A 21212-nucleotide genomic window follows, 5' to 3' on the forward strand; every position below is an offset into this window, starting at 1 on the left:
TGAAGGAACTGAATGCTGCGAGGATATAATATAATCTTACTAAAAAAATATTTATAAATTTTATTTTCAATCTATTTAAATTAAGATTCTACAGTACGTATTTTGAAAGAAATACATAATTTCTTCAGTCGATCTCATTCTTCATCTTTCCTGTGAATCTGTGATTCCCGTAATAGAAATTTTAGATTTCTTTATACTCATATCACCCGTACAGTATTCCCTGTCCATAGTAAAAAGTGCAACATTTGTCGGAGAATAATTCAACTGAATCTCAAATTATTATCTTGACATTCACATTTCACATGACCACATGTTCTTATAAGATTCTCCTTTAAGTAATCACCTGATTACAAACATTACTCCTTAAAAGCATCTCCAGATTGGTAAGCCATCTTGATTATATTGGTTGGCTCATTGTTGTCCAGATGTAAATTTCATGTCTTATATAGAATATGATATATATTAAAAGGACTTAATTTTTCAAAAATATATATATTTAAATAAACGTATATATATCTTTGCTCACTGTTGAAAACAAACCACCGTTATGATTTGTTGGACAATACGTTATTGGTACGAACAAACTTATAAAATATTATATAGGATTATTTCAGTATATCTCTCAAAGCAAGAAAAAGGAGTAATCAAGTCATAATATAGAACTAGAAGAATGCGAAAGTAAGAGTTATCATTCATTCATTACTGCTGCTAACCCCTAATTGTTTTTCTTTTGGTGTTGGGGGAGTTGGTCACAACAATGGCACCCGGTCTTTTCTCTATTCCAAAATTCTCTACTGGACATGGAATAGACAATGGGATTTGATGATTTTACATACTTGAACCTAGACCCTAAATGGTCTTGAAGAAGAAGCCTTCTTTGTATTAACAGAACCAATCAGTGAGTGTACCTAAACTGATACTTGCGAAGCCATTCTTCACCCTTCTCATAGTAATCCATTTTCTTGATTGTTTGCTGAGGAAATTGCACCGCAGCAGCATAAGCAGCAGCTCCACGCCATGCATCAAGAATCGGATCAGATGCTTTGTTAATCCGTATAGATGTCCCACATGGACGAATCATGCGGATTCCACTTTCGAGCCGCTCACTCATACCAGGGTATAAGCAGCTTCCACCAATGATAAGAATTGAGTTGGTCATCCCTTCCTCTGCGCCTCTGACCTTTGATGGCAGCCTCCTTATTGAAACCCCAGCCATCTCATCTAGTCCTGCTTGATCGATACCAATAATGTTGGGATTGAATAGAATTTCTGGGCACCGAAACCTTTCCACCCCAAGTATAATCTGAAAATCTTCCTTGGTAAGTGGACGGGGACGGGAAGCCTCGGAAACAGAGGATCCCACATCTGTTTTGGGAGTAAATGTTGGATCTATATCCTGTCAAAATAATAAGCATAGTAATTTAAACATCCTTAAACTATATATCACAAATTTACAATGAAGAGGTTTTATTAACAGACCCGGAGCCTAGAAGAGATCCGAGACAACTCTGCCTCATCCTCATCCTGTTTTTCATCTTCGTCATCATTATCTTTGCTCATCAATTTATAAAGTTGCCAATCCTCATCTCTGATACCAAAAGTGTCCTCACCTTTCCCTCGATCAAATGCTGCCGTTGTCAAGAGGCGCATCCTTTCCTTCTGTGCAGCACTTAATCTCTCCCCACGTCCAACACCTCCAGAGACACCATTTCCATTTGTATTACCTCCATTTGTCTTCAGTCGTTTCTTCTGTTCAATTTTTTCACAGAGGTCTGTATACTTTGCACGCAGCTGCTCCAAGTAAGCCTCTGGGTTTTCCCTACATAAAAACATGCCATATTCAACAATAAATGATAATTTGTGCTAAATCATTAGCTCATGGGTTTCATGAAAATAGATCATTCGTGACACAAATTTGTTTCACATAAAAGCATGTTGTGCCCAGCTGTAGATGCATTCGATATTATTTTCTATCCTAACCACCTTTCAGCTTGTGAATTGCAAAGGAAAAAGTTTCAAATTATACTTCAAGAAAGAACCAGAAGGCAATAAGACATACAAGCGTTTTGCTTCTTCTAGCTTATTTTGCTTTTCTCGCTGTAATTCTTCATCGATGCGCTTCTGTCTAGCTCGATTCCGACCTTCTGATGTTGTTTTGAGAAATAATTGCCTCTTCTTTTCCTTTAACTTTACAGCATAACACAAACATCAAACAGTTAGATGTCACAGGTATCAAGAATTACTAGACTCTAGTACATGCATAATGTATCACATTCACATAAATAAATGCTTGTATGCATACAGCATATACATATAATGATACAAGTATATATATTAAAAATGCCAAGGCACTGTCTTGGTTGAAAAGAGTGCATAATATTAGCTATAATATGGACTCATACTGTTAAGAAGCTAGCCTTTCTACTTTAAGCAGCTGACCAGGGCCAGTAAAAACTTCTTTACCAACCCTTAACTAATAATATTCAAATACATAAACTGCCTATGTCTGGCATTAGCCAATGGCCCCGAGTTATTTATGCATACCTGCTCATGAGTTAGTAAGCTGTCGTCAACATTGAGAAGATTATACTTTTCAGCATTGGAAGTATCTGCCTTCTCCTCATTCTCAATTTGCTCACCTTTGGCCTTTCGTAAAGATTGTGTTGTTTTTACAATTGCCGATTCTATTTCCTGTTTAGAGACATAGCCGGTCGTAGAAAGGAATGATGGAATGTCTTTCTCTCCAACATGCTGAAGTTGCTGTATAAGAAATTCCAAGCCATTCAATTCATTTTCTAATTCATTTATCTTAGAAGATCTCTTTGCCTCTGCCATTTCACGCAACCTTTGCCCTTGCTTTTCCCTTAAAGCAGCTTTTCTAGAAATTTCTTCTTCTGATGGTGGCAGTTCAACTGGAGCCGGTGTCCAAGGGAGTTGCCAACACCTGGCTTTCTGTTCAGCTTCTTTTGTCCCTTTCTGCATGATATTACAAGAACTTGATGAAGTACAGGAAATAATATATATATTCATAGAGAAACTTTATAAATAAAAAAAAAAAAACAAACCTGGAACAATCCAACTTCTGAAGCATAATCCTGTGCAATATAACAGTGTTCCATTTTCAAGTCTTCAACTTTTTCCCATGAAAGCCTCGACCTTTTAGCAAGACTTTCACAATTTATAACCAAAACTAGGTTGCCATGAATAACGAGTTAGAAGTGTACAATGTAAAAGATTAACTCTTACATATGGTGAGGGTATTTAAGTGAAAGAAGCTGCTTCAAGTAATCAGTAACATGGTAGCCACCAACATTTGTCCGACAGCATGCCTCATAAACAGGCTCTCCATTAACAAACTGAATCCACAATAACAAACACAACTGTCATAAGTTCTTCACTTAAAATTGAAGGTGAAGCTGTAAAATCACACTGATAGATTTTCGTGTGTAACATCCATTCTAGGCATCCAAATGTTGAAACCAGGCAAGCAAATAGATTACCCACTTGTAGATTAGATGGCGGGGCTTCAGAGCGAACAAACAAACAATTGTTTAGTGACTCACCTAGGACAGACATTCAAGCTAACACAGAATTTAGCCAGTATACTTTGATTTGGTTTTCATAACATTTGCTGAACAGTTCGTACTGTGTACATAGTTGTGTGGTGCGAGACAATGTGGGTTTATCTAATCTTCAAGAAAGTCGTCTCCAAAAACGAGTAGTAAAAGTTGATCTTGGCAGTTCTCTTTCTTTCTCCCAGACTACAGGATGTGAACAGTCTACTACATGGAAAGGTTGTAATTGGAACATAGACTAGTTGAGCATCACATGGTGCATCACTGCACCCACAAAGGCTAACATGAAATTCGAACGAACAAAGAGTGGCATGTACTCCTAATGAGATAGCCAACTGCACACTAGCAGAGACATTTACAAAAAGGGTACTCGCATCCAAATGCCCTGAATCATCGTGAGCATCACTTTCGCAATTGGATCCCAAATAATTCTTGAAGCTAACTTTTTCATATTTAAGTAATATTAAGAAGGGGGAGGTTCCGGTAAAAACTTTTTAAAAATGAAACTTGTAACATTTTTGAACATATTGAACATTTGCTAGAAAAACCATTTTAACTAAAGAATAAGACAACGGTATTCTTTAAATAAGTAAAAGTTTTGGGAAAATTGGTATAAAACATTTGCTAGATAATAAAACTAGTGGCATGGTTGTAAATAGTTTGATCTTCCGTGTAAGTTAGGTTCAGCACGTGTGATTAAGAGTTAACAAATATATGGTGGTTGACTTGGGTATTTGAATATTTAACCTTGAAATAACACGCGTAATGCAATAAACTAACTTCTTTTTTAAACCCTATTTTTAAAACAGTGAACCCTAAATGTTGGCATTGAAAATAATTATTTAAACTAAAACATGCAATAAAAGTAAATTTTAAAACGTTCATAAATTTCTAAGCTTCTATTTGACCCGTCCCCATGTATTACATATACAACATTAGTGGTCCAATATATCTATAGTTCTTTCTAAATTAGATAAATCCTCAAAATATAGAAAAAGGGGGATGGAATCAAGAGGGATAATACATTCAACTAAGAATCGAATATTTTACAACATATACAATGCTGATATATTGCCAAATGCGGGAATTAAATGTAAATGCATAAATTCTGAGAACATCCAGGATGAGCACATGAGCTACAGTGAAATGTGAGAACTGTCAAAACATGACCCAGCATTAACAAGTTGATAGGCCATGTCCCACACTTGCACTTCAACCAAGTGCCACATACCAACACATAACTAAGAGCAAAAGTAATTTTGAATCTCACCTATGTACCTTTTGACATTATGTTGTATATCTATTTCAATGAGTACAAAACAAGTAGAAAGAATTAGGAGATGCTAGAAATTTCAAAACACCAGTATCAGTAGAGCTAAACTTCAAACTTATAGTAAATATCAAGTGTAAGAAGGATCTTTTGTCAGGGGGCTCTCCACCTCGTACTAAAGATCCACAGATATATTGAAGGTCTGATATAACGACTTCAACAAAAAATATATTAATACATATATTAATTATCTGTATACAATAACACCACATACTAACTTTAGCCTATCAATTTAGTAGCATTTACAGAAGAAAAAAACAGAACCATGAGCACATAATTTGGAAAGACTAGCCAATAAAAGAGTATGCTAACTTTATAAACACTGGATGGGAACGCATACCGGGATGACATGACTTGTAGTAAATCCTGAGCAGATTGCAAGACCATTTCTGTCACATATCCCGCGCTTTTGATTATATTTGTAGCTAAATGCAGCGGCCACACCAAATGCTGTGAACTCCAAAGAAGGAACACGTTAAAATAACTCGGTAAAACGAAAAAATGTACATTTCTATCAAATCAAATAAATAGTTTCAACATTAGCAGCAAGCAAAATAGAAACTGTGTGTCTACAAGACTACAGCCATAATATCAAATATATTGTTGAAGCAGATACAATATCGAATATAATTTTGAAGTCAAGTACCCCACAAAAACATGCTAGATGACACCATCCACAAAATAAAAAATGATTTAAAGAATCGTGCGGGACTTCAAACCATAAAGATGCTAAGACAATGTCAAAATAAAAAGAGTCAGTGCTCATACCCACTGAAGGAACCCCATATGTTTCGAAAAGAAGCTCGGCCATTTTACTTCGGGATTGGACTGGGTTGCATGGACATTCGGTAATAAGCACAGGGTGATCAATCTGTCCTGCCATCAAATTAGAAGGAAGTGGTTTACAAATGGGGTGATACTATTAATCTATGTCTTACATTTTAAGGATGCGATTCCAGCTTCATGCACTGATAGAATAGTCAGTATTGATCTTCGGCCTAAGGATTTCAACTATGAAACCAAATGGGAGTCCAAATATACATGCCAACACAAAATTTTACATAATTAAACAATATTTTAATTTTACACCAATAACAGTTCATTTAACTTGATATAATTTTTGTCTTCTTTTTCAGAAAATTCCTGTTCTTTAACAAAATACGACTAAACTTACCTCAGATCCATCTGCACCCAATCTATCAAAAGCGAAGTCAAGAATCTACAGCAAGCAAAACAAATCAGTGAGGTAGTAAAATAAAAATAATTATATAAAAATCATGGCACACTTCTTTTATTGATTTATATGGCACACTTCTTTTATTGATTTATATGATCATCACTAGCTGAAGTAAACAATTAACCATCTGGTAATTTAAGTACTAAAATTTCTTTTCTGGTTGGTAACTGTAAGTTGGCTAAGCCCTATTACAAAATAGAATTTAAGAGAAATATTTGAGGATATTTTTTCGAAAAGTTGATAATGAAGGACCCAGAATGGAAGTTTTGAGCTTTAGAAGCAGTTTAAATTTACAGTATTTAGTATTGAGATATTAGGAGTGATCATAGTTTGTTTTGGTCATATAGGGGGTCACACTGAAGCCATACCAAAAGATAAAGGTTTCTAATAAACCCACCTCAGCCGCCCCAACCCAACCAGACTGAAACAGGTAGTTGGTACTCGGTTTCAGTCAATCGGGCTCAGTGGATCGATCATTTTAACCCCACTTGAACACATTTAGGGCCTACTATCCAAGTTATAATAGAGTGCATGGCAGCAAGGGCATCAACGATTTTGTTTCTATTTGTACACTTTATAAATAAAATAGAGTGCAACAAGGGTATGAATAAATTTGGGGAACTACGTGTAAAAATATAGTCTTACAAACATGATATTGAAATTAAAAGTTTTATACCATTTCTAGCTACCAGTATTAATTATTTAATCCGGGGGACCTACATGTAAGAACATAGCTACCACTATCCAATATCCATGCGAGAGAACTTGACCCTGTACTTTGTTTCTTGGAGATTAATATTATTAGGGATTCAGGCTAAAGTTAATTTTCTTTATTTATCATATTAAATATCATTCTCAGATTGTATAATGCTATGATGCAATTATGTTTTAACTTTTGATCATACTAGAACTAGAACTTCTGTATTCGGCTAACAAAATATCTTTCTATATATTAAGAGTGCATGCAGATAAGTGACGATACCTAATGGCAATAGATGTCGAACCCGTGTTCATAACCCTTTTCGAACTTCTTACTAATCTCTTTTGTCGGAGATAGATAATCAAACAGGAGAAAGGAAAGCTGAAGTGCAAGATGTACAAAGGTTGATAAGAGTAGAAGGATGACAACAATCATGAAATTGTATCTCTAAAGAAAGAACTGGAATTAACTAGGAGAAAAAATGAGCAGCTCGAATTAAAATTTGAAACAACAGCAAAGGGGGGTCATGAAATATAATCTTTGGGGGAGAGTAAGAAAACGCTAAAAAAATAATGATCAGCTCCACGCCTCCACTCACAAATGGATCCTATGAAATCACTTGGCTAAAGCAAGACCTATAAACAATTTGGAGTAATCATGAGCATTGATGCTTGCAAATGCAGACAGACGCCAAATGGGTTCAACAATATATAAAGGAAGTTGCGGAATACTTGAAAGAATCAAGAAACAAAATTAAGGAGCTGAAGACCTTTATAGTCTAAACACTGAGAGACTAACTAGATGATGAATGTTATAAGTTATAACTTAGTTTTAGCCTGTTGGGGTTTGTACAAGTACAATAAGAAATTAAGTTGAGGCACTAAAGCATAAAGATTCACTACGAAATAGCAGTGAAGTACCATATATTGACAATTTAGTTAAAAACTTAATTTAGTTGGACTGATTCTAGAATTAATATTTTAGGCTGAAATAGAACATGCAATAGTATAGAGTCTATAGACTTAAAAGGAGTAGATTATAATAGACGCACCCAAACAATAAACATATACAAAAAACAGATATGGACTGTTAAAGCAGCTCTATTTTACAGTGAAATCTCAATAATTTACCTACTGCTAGTAATCTATATAAGAAATATCCAATCTTACATATTCCATGATTTCAAATTGAAACACAACATCAGCATCGAATGCTGAACGAGGTCCCGACCGGGTACAGTCAAAGTATTTCAACAGTGCCGGATCATGGTCACCAACTATTGTTACCGTTTCCCCTGCATTGAAAATATTAATTTTAAAACATTACGGATTGCAAAGTCGTATTAGTTTCAAAAGTATCTGATCTTATGCAATCATAAAAATAATATTTGTGAAATACATATGTGATGGTGATACATAAGCAAGAAAGTCCATGCAGGATAAACTATATTGTTTAAGATTTGGATTTTGGAGACCTGATGTTTAAGTGAGGATTCAAAAAAACCTACGATTATCTCCTGTCTTTTGTGTGGTTGCGTATTAAGATCCACGGGATACTGCATCAAAGCTAGTATCAAATCAAAAAATGTTTCAGATATATTATTATCAGAATTATTGTTTTATGAAAGGCAGATCGATCACCCAAAATTAACTCCTACAGTCAAACATTCATTCGATTATGTTCAATGCCATTACCACTAGTAAATGTGATAATAACATAACGTTCTCCAACCCTGGCCAAAGAAATTTCCAGTCAACTTAAAATATCAACTACCATTTATCATCAAGTCCTGCCTACAGTAGCCAAAAACCTAGAATCCATGCAACATCAGTCCAACATACACTACCAAACAACCCAGAATCATGCTAATTGACAAGAGAAAGGCTAAAGGGGCTCAAATTGGGAATGAAAAGGGCAAAACAGATTAATTGACTAGGAAGCTGTATGTTTACAACTTCCCGAGCCTTCCTAATATCAGCTAAACAATATAGTTGTAATTTATATCATCTTTATAGAAAAATACAAAGTCATCTTCTAGTGTTCTATCGTCACAAAAAAATCTAATAAACCGACAATCATTGCTCAATAGCCACCAACATAAGCCAACGCTTCATCAACAAATACTTAAATTCATGTTAAAAGTATTTTATCTTTAACAAATAACTACGCAAAATCAATCAGCAAGCTACTTCACCAGAGGAGAAAAGAACCATAAAAAAACCAAACAATTCCTAACTTCATCAGCTTCTCTGAATTCAACAAATTTAAAAAGGTTGCACACACTTCTCTATTTCAATTTACATGGTGAGGCCCATTATGGTTCATTTCTAAATTTACTCTAGACCCCTAGTTTTTATATTCCCACATTATCTCGCTTTCTAATATCTAGAACCAAGCTGGGTGAAGCACGAAAATACCCTAAATTATAATTCTTTTATAATGTAGCGTTTGTTATTACATATATCATCAAAAAATCACAACACAGTGAAGCAATGAAGTAAACATTTTGGACACGCTTTGACCCAACAAGCTGAGATGTTTAGCGAGATGTTTCCACGAGCAAGGTAAAATTAGTATATACATTACTGATGAAAATAGCTAAACTTATAATTGAAAGCTAAAATCACAAACACACACTTGAAATTCTTCAATTTCCGAAACAATTGTGATTTAACTAGAATTTAAAAAATAGAAATGTTGAGAAAAAGGTAATAACAAATTCAAAGCGTACCAGTGGTTTTGTGACGAGGTCTTTGAACAATGTTTCTGAAAATAATGCGAGGCTCACTCTCTCCAGCCCATCTGATTTACAATATTCATAACAATCAGATTAGTATATGCTATAGTACATAAAATTAGGGTGGAGAGAGAGGGAGGGGAGATAGACAAGGAGGGGGAGAGAGAGGGGGGAGGGAGGGAGGGGGAGAGAGAGAACCCAATTCGGAAATAGGAGGCGCCATTATCGATGACGATTGGGACGGAGGGAGGGAAGCGATGGTAATCAGATTGTCTTTGGATTTGAGAAATGAATGGCATCTTTTGTAACCCTATACCCTCAAGATGAATGAGGATTTCTTCTAGTCCAGCACTCCAGCTCTTGCTGTTAGTGGTGTTGTATCATGTATGCAGAATTTAACAGGGACGAAATAACGTGAAAAGTTCCGCAGCTAATGTATAAAATATTTGATTTGTGATTGTGAAAAATTCATTTATTAACACATCATAATCCGGTATATTAGTTTTCAGAAGAAAACGTTCTTGCCTTTGGATCTGAAATTAAGTACTCCTCCATCTCAAATTAGATGACGCGGTTGATTTTGGCCACACAGTTTAAGGTTCATTGACCGCATGACTTATTTTTGAAATTTTATTTTTGCAAATAAATATTTAAATATGAAATTCTTATTTACAAAAGAAAAAATAAAATAATAAATTTCAAAAGTAGACGGTCAATGCACCTAAAATTACGTGCCCAGAGTCAACGGGGTCATCTAATTTGAGATGGAGGTAGTATAAATTTAGTAAAAGTCAAAACACACAGAGCATGTGCTAAAACCCTACACTCTCTCCGCAGCCGCTTCTTTTTCTTTCTTTGGTTCACTGCCACAGGGGCTTTCATCGAATTTCTACGGGTGAAAAGCCCCAAACAGTATTTATTTTTTTATTTTCTCTCTTCTTTTAATAAATTTTATGATTTCTTATTAGGTAAAATTCATCCAATTTTTCTTAAACTTTGGCATTAGTTTATTTTTTGGATCTAAGGATTCAGAGCCTTTTCCGATTTGACCTTTTTTTTCTTAGATCTCAATTTCACGGAATTGCGGATTTCTTGTTCTTCTAGATGATTTAATTCTATAAAATGGTCCGAGTTATTCTGTTTTGGTTTAGTTAGTATTTTATTTAAGTATTTGCAGATCTAAAGTTGCTAGTTTATCACGTTTAGTTCGTGTTTGATCTTAGTTTTTTATGTTGTCTCACCGTTTGTGTGAATTTTGTTATTTTCTCACCATTTGTGTGAGTATGATGCTTGATTTAGTAATGAAAGTTGTTAGGGGATTACATTCTCAGCCGATAGCTCAAACTGGTTGTGGCGGAAGCGAATGTGGTGAAGTATGTGTACATATCATCTTCAACAAATCACGTGATTTTATCTCCAAGAAGAATGGATTAATCAGTGATTGTTTCTGTGTTTTGTTTGTTCGACGCGACTGTTTATGTAGATGCCGTATGGTTTTTTATTATTGAATTAACTCATTTATCAAAAAAAAATATAAATTTAGAGGGTGTATGGTAATAGAGCCCAATTCCCTGAAGAATTCACATGGTTGTGGGCTTAAAAACGCAGAAGCTCATTTTTTTCCCCTTATTTGACAAATGATTTGAAACACTTAACTTAAATAAAAATAAAAATCGAGGAAAAAAGATGAAACCCAACTTTCTTTTAGACTCCACTACAGCTTCTTTCTAAAGAAAATAACCGTTGTAATGATTAATTTACCCATTCAAAGCAATTTACGCGAAGGACTCTCTTTAACATAATATATTATTTCTTGCTACGGAGCCCGGAAGAGAGTTGTGGAGCGATGTTATTCCCCACCTCTCTTATCTCATAGCTGTTTTTTAATTAACAAATCACTTGTGAAAATCGATAACAAAAAAAAGATGAGGTCGAAGGTGATACTAATAATAACAAGAAAAGGAATGTTGAAAGTCATCTTAGATTTCAAGATTTTACTAATGTGAAGTGTTTGATTCAATTCTGAAAAAAAAATTACGAGGTTACAATAAGAATTTCCGGATCCAAGTATTGTACCTAGCTCAAATTTTTTTTTCATTGAGTTTGTGAAAATATAAGAAGCAATTGTTGAGTTGTCCTTAAGTGATGATTTTTTGACAAAAGGGATGGTTACAGGAATGAAAGAAAAACATGACAAGTATTGGGATAACATGGATAATACTAATTCTTGTTATATGTTTCGATAGTTTTGGATCCAAGGTATAAAATGCATTATGTGAGGTTGTGTTTTGGTAATTTATATGAAAGTGAGTCTTCTAAATTTTTTTCAATGTGTGAAAGAATCATAAAGTACTTAAAAATTTATTTGATTATTATAAAGTTTAATACGGGGTTGAAAAACCTTCTACTACAAGTGCAAATATAACTGTTGGAATTAGCAAGAATGTTGAATTTAGAAAGTGCATGGAGGAGGAAGTTCAAGGAGAAAGTATATTAAAATTAAAATTGTGTTTGGAAACTTATATTTCAATTCAAATTTTAAATTTTAAATGATGAATTGAGTTATCATTTCAAATACTCAACTATATCAATTATTTAAATATATTGAATTTTAAATAAAATTCAAATCCAACTTTTTTTTTATTTGAACATGTAATTTGATCAAATCTTAGTTTTCAAATGAAATATAACTTTCTATGCATGTCATAAATTTTTTCGCAATCTTTCTTGCTACAAACACAATACGGTTTAAATCAAAAGAACTCAATGTACTTGTTTAAAGGAATCAATGACAATGATCACAGGCCCAGCTCCAAAGTTTCGAGTCATCAAAATAATGACAAAGATGTCTTTTTTCTAAACGACGCACTCAACCCATCTCATCCACGTTAATAATCAAACAAAACTAATGACCCACCATTCGAGTAAGCCCACCACGAAGCGAAGAATCCGACTAAAGCCCATGTTATTATCATCATTATTAAATCCCCTCACACTCAGAATTTCAAATGGTTCACATTTTGAAGCAGAGCCTATTTCAACTTTCCCGCCCACATTTGTTCCTCCACCTCAGCAAAATAAATCCACGTAGGATCAGTGGCGGAAGCAGGATTTAAATATAAGAAATCGTCTTATAAATTATAATCCAACAAAAGGAACTTAATACATAAATCAATACAAAATTTATACAGTAAGACTTAGGCAATTGTTTTGTTCGTGGTGTCACTGGTGTGTAATAGTGCTGATGGGCTTTGTCTTTAAAGAGGGGGCAAATAGAAAATTTAAGAAATTTTAAAGATTAAAAAAGGAAAAACTAGTGGTCAAGGGTGGGCATTTGACCCCCCAGCCACTACTCTCCCTCCGCCACTACTATGCTCCAAAAGCTTCCCCCATACGATTACCCTACAAGTCAAATTAGGAGCTTCCCGAAGAAGCCTAATTACACTGACAAGTAATCCAATACAACCTATAAATACGCATACAAAATAATACAAAGTACAAAACACTACTAACATTAAATATTTTTTCGAGTCGTGTTCGTATATTTGTCGTTGTCATGGAAATGGAGCAGGGCGGGAACTGCTGTTACATGGAAAATAACGGTGGCTACAAAACACCGAAGCGCAGTGGCAAGTACGAGATTCCTGCAGCCACGGAGTGCCCCAAGGCGCCCAGGAAGAAAGCAGGAGGAATTTATGGAAAGCAGAAGAGAGTTAAAGAGCCAAAGAATGGGTATTTTCAAACACCCGAGCTTGAACAATTTTTCGCAACTGCATACATAAAGCAAAGTAGTTATGTAATAGCTAATATGTAATTAATCTAGGTATCTCTTTTTTGCATATTACAAATCCTATTATGTAAGGCTAATCTGTAAGAAATTTTGCGTGAATGTAAATGTATGTACTGTATTATAGTAAGTTCTGCTTCTCGACATGCTAATGGGTTTCAATATTATTTTTTTGCCAATTTTTTACAAGACAGATTGGAAAGATCAATATCAAATATTCGTAAAGAAATTAGGCTCAAACTGGAATTCAGAAGCATAGTTCATGAAGCTTAAAATAATTCGATAGAATTGCATTCCATGTGTTAATAACTGTTCGATTAAGTCAGTATGGTTTGTACTCCCTCCGTCCCTCCCATTTCTTATCGTTTGGGTTGGGGAAATATGTATAAAGTAGTGGAAAAAAGAAAGAAAAGTGGGTGAAGTGGTGGGACCCATGTATAAAAAGAAGATAGTTGAGTAAAAGTAGTGTGAAAAGGAAATAAAAGTGAAGAAGTAGTGGGACCCTTGACTATTTTGGGTAAGTTTTGAAATGCAAAAAATTGGATGGGACATCAAAAAAATGTAAAGAAATAGGAGGGACGGAGAGAGTATTAATTAATAGGGTCCTGTTCCACATCAACCACGTGTTAGATAAGGGTTATCTAACACACTGTACGGGGGCCATTGGATTTATATTTCAAGGGCTCAGATCCAATTTTGGGTTTTTAATGTATCCGCGGTTATTTTCCGCGGAAGGGAAAACTCCCTATCCGCGGTTATTTACCGCGGAAGGGAGTTTTCCCTATCCGCGGTTTTTTATAGCGGATACATTAAAATCTCAGATTGGATCTGAGCCTTTGAAATATAGATCTAACGGCCCCCGTACAGTGTGTTAGATAACCCTTATTTAACACGCGGTTGTCAAGGAACAGAACCCTAATTAATAAATGGACACACTTAGGCGTGCAATTTATTTTTAACAAGATTCGAATTCTAGATAGTCTAAGATATTTATAAACCAGTAACGGAAGAGTTCTATGAATTTATCTACTCAAATACCTCTGGTGAACTAGTAAGATTCGGCTAAGGGCTTCAAACCCACATGCTGAACAGGCCTGCATATTTTCTTATTAAAATCAGGCCGGTGAAAAAACAGCCTAGTCATTGCTAGCCCAAGCCTGCATGAACGAGTCCATTAATCTTTAATTTTCTGCTTTCGTAAAAAAAAAAAAAGAACAGAGAACAGATGCTCCACAAGCAGCATAACCGAATTAACCAAAACATTCTTAATGTTTAGCATTACAGCACAGATTAATTACAGTACCTTAAATAGGCTTAAACTAAAGATCAAGAGGTAGACATAACTAAAAAGCAAAAGTTCGCATGTACAGCAGCTTAAAAGAAACATGGGAAACAAAAACGATGAGCAGTGCCAGGAAGGACAATGAATTACTGTAGTATGTTTCTAAATGGAGTAAGCCTAGGCTGTGTGTGTTTCCACTTTGCGCACTAGCTCTGCTGATTATCTCGGCGAGATTCATGGGCTGTGTTTTTCGATTTATCATTTCAGCTATCCTACCTAATATAGCCACCACTCGGTGTGTTTTTCGATTTATATTCGTCCTGCAAAAAGAACATTCACGGTTGGCCCCTTCTTTGAGGGGAACTAGCAATATACACGAGTCCGAGATCTATTGGGCTGAAACTTCAACTTGTTTTGGTAAAAAAATAGAGCTCACAAATAATAAAACATTTATCGTTCTGAGAAGGTTAGTCGGGCCGCGGACCAGCCTTGATTTTGGTTATCTTGCGGGGATAAAACATTAATGTGTTGATGATCATGTCCGAATAGTCTAGTGGTTCAGTAACAATTTTTTTATTTATTTGACTTTTTAATGATATAATTATTAAGTTTTGATCAAATATTACACATAAATATAAATAGAGATATAATAAAATTTGTATCAATTTAAAATACATTTTATCTATCTTAATATGTATTTTTCAAATCTTGTAAATTATAAAGGGCTTTTTTTATTCATAACCACGTTTTCAATCTTATTTCCAAAAATACTACCTTATCCAATCTTATTTTCAAAAATACTACCTTCTCTAAAATATTTTCAAAAATACTATGGTTGCATATGCAACTATATATGCAACTACAAATCCTGATTTCAAGTTTCAGATTTCAAATGTCATTTTCGACCTCATCGTTGGATTCGAGATATATATATATATATATATATATATATATATATATATATATATATATATATATATATATATATATATATATCTATATATATATATATATATATCTCGATCCCAAATATGAGGTCGAAAATGACATTTGAAAACTGGAACTTGAAATCAGGAATTCAGTTGCATATATGGTTGCATATGAGGTTGTATTCAGTTGATTCTATTGTAATCTAATGGCCCCGCAGGGGCACCCACATATCAGTTGCAACTTACAGTTTTCCGTTGCATATGAGGTTGCATATGAGGTTGCATGCAACCTCATATGCAACCTCATATGCAACTAAATGCAACTGAAAGCTGTAAGTTGCAACTGATGTGTTGGTGCCCCTGGCGGGGCCATTAGAGTGCAATAGAATCAACTGAATGCAACCTCATATGCAACTAAATGCAACCTCATATGCAACTAAATGCAACTGAAAACTGTAAGTTGCAACTGATGTGTTGGTGCCCCTGGCGGGGCCATTAGAGTGCAATAGAATCAACTGAATGCAACCTCATATGCAACTGAATTCCTGATTTCAAGTTCCAGTTTTCAAATGTCATTTTCGACCTCATATTTGGACTCGATATATATATATATATATATATATATATATATATCGAGTCCAAATATGAGGTCGAAAATGACATTTGAAATCTGCAACTTGAAATCAGGATTTGTAGTTGCATATATGGTTGCATATGCAACCACCGTATTTTTGGAAAATATTTTCAAAAAGGTAGTATTTTTGAAAATATTTTAGAGATTTGAAAATAAGATTGGATAAGGTAGTATTTTTGAAAATAAGATTGAAAAAACAATATACAAGATAATTCCCCAATTATAAAAGGATAAATAATAAATGTAGGTCAAAATCCGGTCTATTTAATCAAAAAAAAATTAGATAAGAGAAAAGATTTGAAACGGAGGGAGTGCGTCTTGATACCCGTGGGGATTATGATGTCCTAGACGAAATTTAGAAATGATGCCCCTATCTTTCAATATCACAAAGGAAAATATTACACATTCAAATTAAATCAATATACAATATACAAAATATAGTGAGAGAATCTTGTTCTTTTCCAAATCGAGTTCTTGATAGGAGAGATGTTCCTATTGAATAGTTTTTGAATATTTTGCGTGCTGATTCAGCTAGTTAATAAAACAACTTATGCGTCGGGAAAAAAATATACAATATACAATGATATAATAAAAAAAATATTGTTTTAAAATTAACAACACAATCAAATCAAATACATAATTTTATTATTATATATTACATACGCATAAAGTTTTTAGCATCCTGATGTAGTGATGCTCTTGACGCTCGTCTTGATCGCCTTATCAAGAACCGGCCGTGATTTCGACTCCGACTCACAAACAAATATCTCAAGCCTGGTTTATTTATTTTGAGTATGGAACGTGCAAACAGCGCATAATATTACTGAGATGTACTTATACAATATATATCGGATTCTCATTTGGACCACAGCCTTGTTTGATGCCCGAGAACATAAACATATTTAGATGAGAACTCGATGAAACCATGGTTACATTGGAGATGACATGAAAGCTAAATAATTCTGAGTTGCACCACAGAGTCTCGACGAACCGTTGTATGAAACGTTTTCGAATGCCGGTAGAATAGTTGTGATGTGAAGCCTCAAAATTGAAGAAAGTAATAATGTGACAATATAGAAGTGACTCAATAGGACGGCTCCTGCCGGTACAACTGGAGACATATAATTAGTACATAGTGGAAGCATATACAATCAAGTCACAGCTGGTTTGGGTTCCATGAGGACAAACCAAAACCGAGGTGCTTGTCCTTGATACAAAAAGCAGCAGATACACTAGCCATTTGTAGCCCCCACTAGCTCGCCGACGACCCTAGACATCTACTCAGTCACTTCGTATCCTTAATCGTATTGTCTTTCTTAAGGTGACCAGACCCCAGCTTATTGCTAAGCTAGAAGAGCCTAGAGGTGCAGAACAGAAGCGATCAGATGAAGATTTTAATACAGGTTCTCAATTATATTCACTGCAATTTAGTACTCCCTCTTCCCTCCCATTTCTTATCAAATGGGTTGGGCACGGAGGTTAAGAAATATGTATAAAAGTAGTGGAAAAGAGAAAGAAAAATGGGTGAAGTGGTGGGACCCATTGATTTTTAATGTATAAAAAGCAGATAGAGGAGTAAAAGTAGTGTGAAAAAAGAAGAAAAGTGGAGAAGTGATGGGACCCATTGATTATTTTTGGTAAGTTTTGAAATGTAAAGAATTGGATGGGACACCTAAAAAGGAAAGTGTAAAGAATTAGGTGGGACGGAGGGAGCACTCCTTATACATATGGGGAGTGAGACGGATATTAAGAAAAAGTGTAATTTAGTGAAGAAAAGTAAGAAAAGTGGGTGAAGTGGTGGGATCCATTAATATTTAATGTGTAAAAGGAGTGTAGTGTGAGCAAAATGATGGGACCTACTAATATTTAATGTATAAAGTGGGTGTAGTGGAATAAGGCGGTGGGTGTAGTTAAGTTTTTTATATTATAAAAATTTACTACTTTTGTTATGTATACAATTGATTGGACGTTCAAAAAAAAATTATATACAATCTATTGAGACCGAAGAAGCAAGACAACAAGAATATTGCTCTTCGAAATGTGCTCCAAATCCAAATTTATTGAGCCTAGAAATACTGTTTCGATATGCCAAACCCGAACCCGACATCATTCGAGGGAACGCACCGGCTCTCAAAGAATAAGATGTACTACTTCCCTTCCTTTCGATTCTTAAATCATTTTCATTTTGAAATACTTCATTGGATTCTCTATATTTCAAAATATTATAATGTTAGTAATTTGAAAAATCAAATGGATCTATTGTTTTCCACAATCTATGTAGCATCTTCTATAAATGTTTTGAACTTCTATAACCTGAAATTAGTACTCAGTTTCCTGGAGATTCTTTAAAAGTCATGACTCCTTTTTCTATTCTCTTCTAAAAATTATTTAGATCCTTTTAACTTATTACTCGTCTGTTTGGATATATTAGTCTCCTTGACTTTTTTGCACACAACTTTAAAGGTTTTGACCGCACATCTAAAATTATGTATTATAATTTTATTTGCAATATTTTCCCTTACGAAGAGTAGCGTTAGAATTTTTACATTGTTCCATGTCTCATATTATACCAGGAGTCATATATTTTACTAATTTTTAAAATATAATACACTACACGTGCTCCGATTAATTTCCCTTAAATATTGATGATTCACGTAAAGACCATTTGACTTAATTTCCAAAAGGTGCTTACATAGTTTTATAAATGAGAAGTTAGTTATGAGTGAAAGGTAACTTTTAATTTATATGTTTAGATAATTTTTTTGATATTTAAAAACTTATAAGGTATAAAAATTATTAATATAATAATAAATTATCTTACACTTTCTTATAAAACGGTATTCTACAATTTTGTAAAATGAAAATAAAATAACTAGCTAAAAATAGTTAGGATTTTTTAATATCTCAGATTCTGATTTATAAGTCAGAAATTACCCTATCATTATTTATACAAACAATACGTGACATATAAATCCAAAAATTAGGTTTAAAAGCCCAACCAAACATCCCATAATTAACATCTCTTTCTTATTCAATCCTCGATCGTGGCTTAACCTTGCCCAATCCAATTAAAATACTCAGAAAGTACGGGAAAGTAACAGATAAGTGGAGTTCCAAACTCCTAAACCCAGCCTCTGCAAACAAATTACATAAGATGATTCCCTTTCACATGACAAGAACACCTGTAAGTTAAAGATAAAGTGTTTTATTACTCATCTCCCTCAAAAAAGTCGTCAGTTAGGGTCACGGCCTTTATAAAATCGAGTACGAAAAACACAGTCGATGTGACTCCATCTTCCATGTATGCAAAAGCAAAAACTGAATAGCAATTGACCTTAAATAGAACAGTGTTTCAACTTGTTTATGTGAGTAATGAGTAGCTAGCTAAGATCACCTCGTTCGTAAAATTACAAGGAAAGATAACTAAGTAGTTTCTTTTGCATTGAGGGAGTGAAACTGGATGTCATTATATTCTTCGAATCTCCGTAGCGAATAGTGAAGATGACGATGATGCAGGTCAATCACCTTTTATGTTAATCTTATCTTTTCTTCTCATGTAAAAAGAGAGAAAGATTCCAAAAGCAGCAAAAGGAGGGACTTAGCAACGTGGGATGTGACACACCATTTAAATATTCATGTCCACAATGAAACCATTTCTATAGATCAATTTATTTTCTGTCGGAAATAATTTATTTATGATATATTGGAGGGTAATATAACACTGTATTCGAAACCCGGCTTCAAGATTTATAATTAGAAATACTTATTTGTACCGTTTGTGTAAAAAGTCAAGAAGTATTTAAAAGAATTTAGGATTACTAGTTTTGTTTCGGGACTTCTACTTCTTTCCCAAACAGTTTAATCACTTATATTGTTTCTGACTTCTATTTCGCTTATTTACTTTAAGCAAGAAACACTTATTTTAAATTCACTCAAACGGCTCGCTTATTTACTTTAAGCAAGAAACACTTATTTTAAATTCACTCAAACGGCCTCATAAACGATACTCAGTTAATAATGTACACTCCTTAAAATACTTCTTATTGGGCCAGCTAAGCGAGCCTTAACTCCACAATAGTACGATATTGTCCGCTTTGGGCCTAGCCCGCATGACTTTGCTTTTGGGCACCTCCCAAAAGGCCTCGTACTATTGGAGTTGTTCTGACTGCTTATATTCTAGTTTTCTGCCCCTCCCACAACCGATGTGGGACAACTTCTAACAATCTCCCCCTTCACACATCGGTCTCGACACCTGTCAAATTCTGCCTCCTAACGTGTGATCGGGCTCCCCCTTCCTTCACACATCGGGCTCGACACATGTCGAATTCTGCCTCCTAACGTGTGATCGGGCTCCCCCTTAAACCCATACTGGAAGTCCGTCTGGCTATCTGACTCCCCCTAGGCCCAAACTGGAAGGCCCACCTGCCTTATCCTTAAGCCCGTCCGGGGGGTCATCTGCCTCTTCCTAGGCCCTTTTATGGAGCCCACTTGAGATTGTTACAGGCCGTTTCAACCTCGCTCTGATACCACTTGTTGGGCCAGCTAAGCGAGCCTTAACTCCTCCCAAAAGGTCTCGTACTATTGGGGTTGTTCTGACTGCTTATATTCTAGTTTTCTGCCCCTCCCAAAACCGATGCGGGACAACTCCTAACACTTAAGACTTGGTCCATTAATATAATGTATGGGTCGTTTGGTTGGGTGGTATGAGGAATCAGGTATGGGTATGAAGTCAGCCAAACTCATATCTAGTGTTTGGTTGAATTTTTTTTGTCTTCATACCCATACCTGAAACCCCCAAGATCATGACTTTTGAAACCCAAGTGGAGGGGTGGGTATGAGATGCTGGTATGGGTATCAGTATTAAAATTCTTTTCTTATATTTTGAAAAAATATTAATAATAATAATAAAAAAATTTATATGTACAAATAAGTGTTATTGATAATAACAAAAATATTTATAATTTTTTATTTAATAAATAATTTAATTTAATCAATAACATG

General features: G+C 34.7%; 1 protein-coding gene across 2 annotated transcripts; it reads right to left on the minus strand.

Moving 5' to 3' along the window:
• Nucleotides 1–627: 627 nt before the first annotated feature.
• LOC108199696 (actin-related protein 5) lies at nt 628–10107 on the minus strand. 2 transcript variants are annotated; one of them, XM_017367637.2, is made up of 12 exons: nt 9778–10107; nt 9574–9644; nt 8012–8136; nt 6080–6124; nt 5674–5776; nt 5246–5355; nt 3247–3356; nt 3066–3156; nt 2545–2976; nt 2060–2187; nt 1480–1819; nt 628–1396 (listed from the first exon to the last, which is right to left on the minus strand). In XM_017367637.2, the coding sequence occupies exons 1-12, from the start codon at nt 9876–9878 to the stop codon at nt 896–898; spliced, it is 2157 nt and encodes a 718-aa protein (XP_017223126.1). In that variant the 5' UTR covers nt 9879–10107; the 3' UTR covers nt 628–895. The 2 variants fall into 2 exon arrangements, with proteins under 2 accessions (XP_017223126.1, XP_017223127.1); XM_017367638.2 differs by lacking the exons at nt 9574–9644; nt 9778–10107 and having other exon boundaries at nt 5674–5781; nt 8012–8082.
• Nucleotides 10108–21212: the final 11105 nt, after the last annotated feature.

This window comes from Daucus carota, chromosome 8 (genome assembly GCF_001625215.2).
Source record: "Daucus carota subsp. sativus chromosome 8, DH1 v3.0, whole genome shotgun sequence".
Classification (NCBI taxonomy): Eukaryota; Viridiplantae; Streptophyta; class Magnoliopsida; order Apiales; family Apiaceae; genus Daucus; species Daucus carota.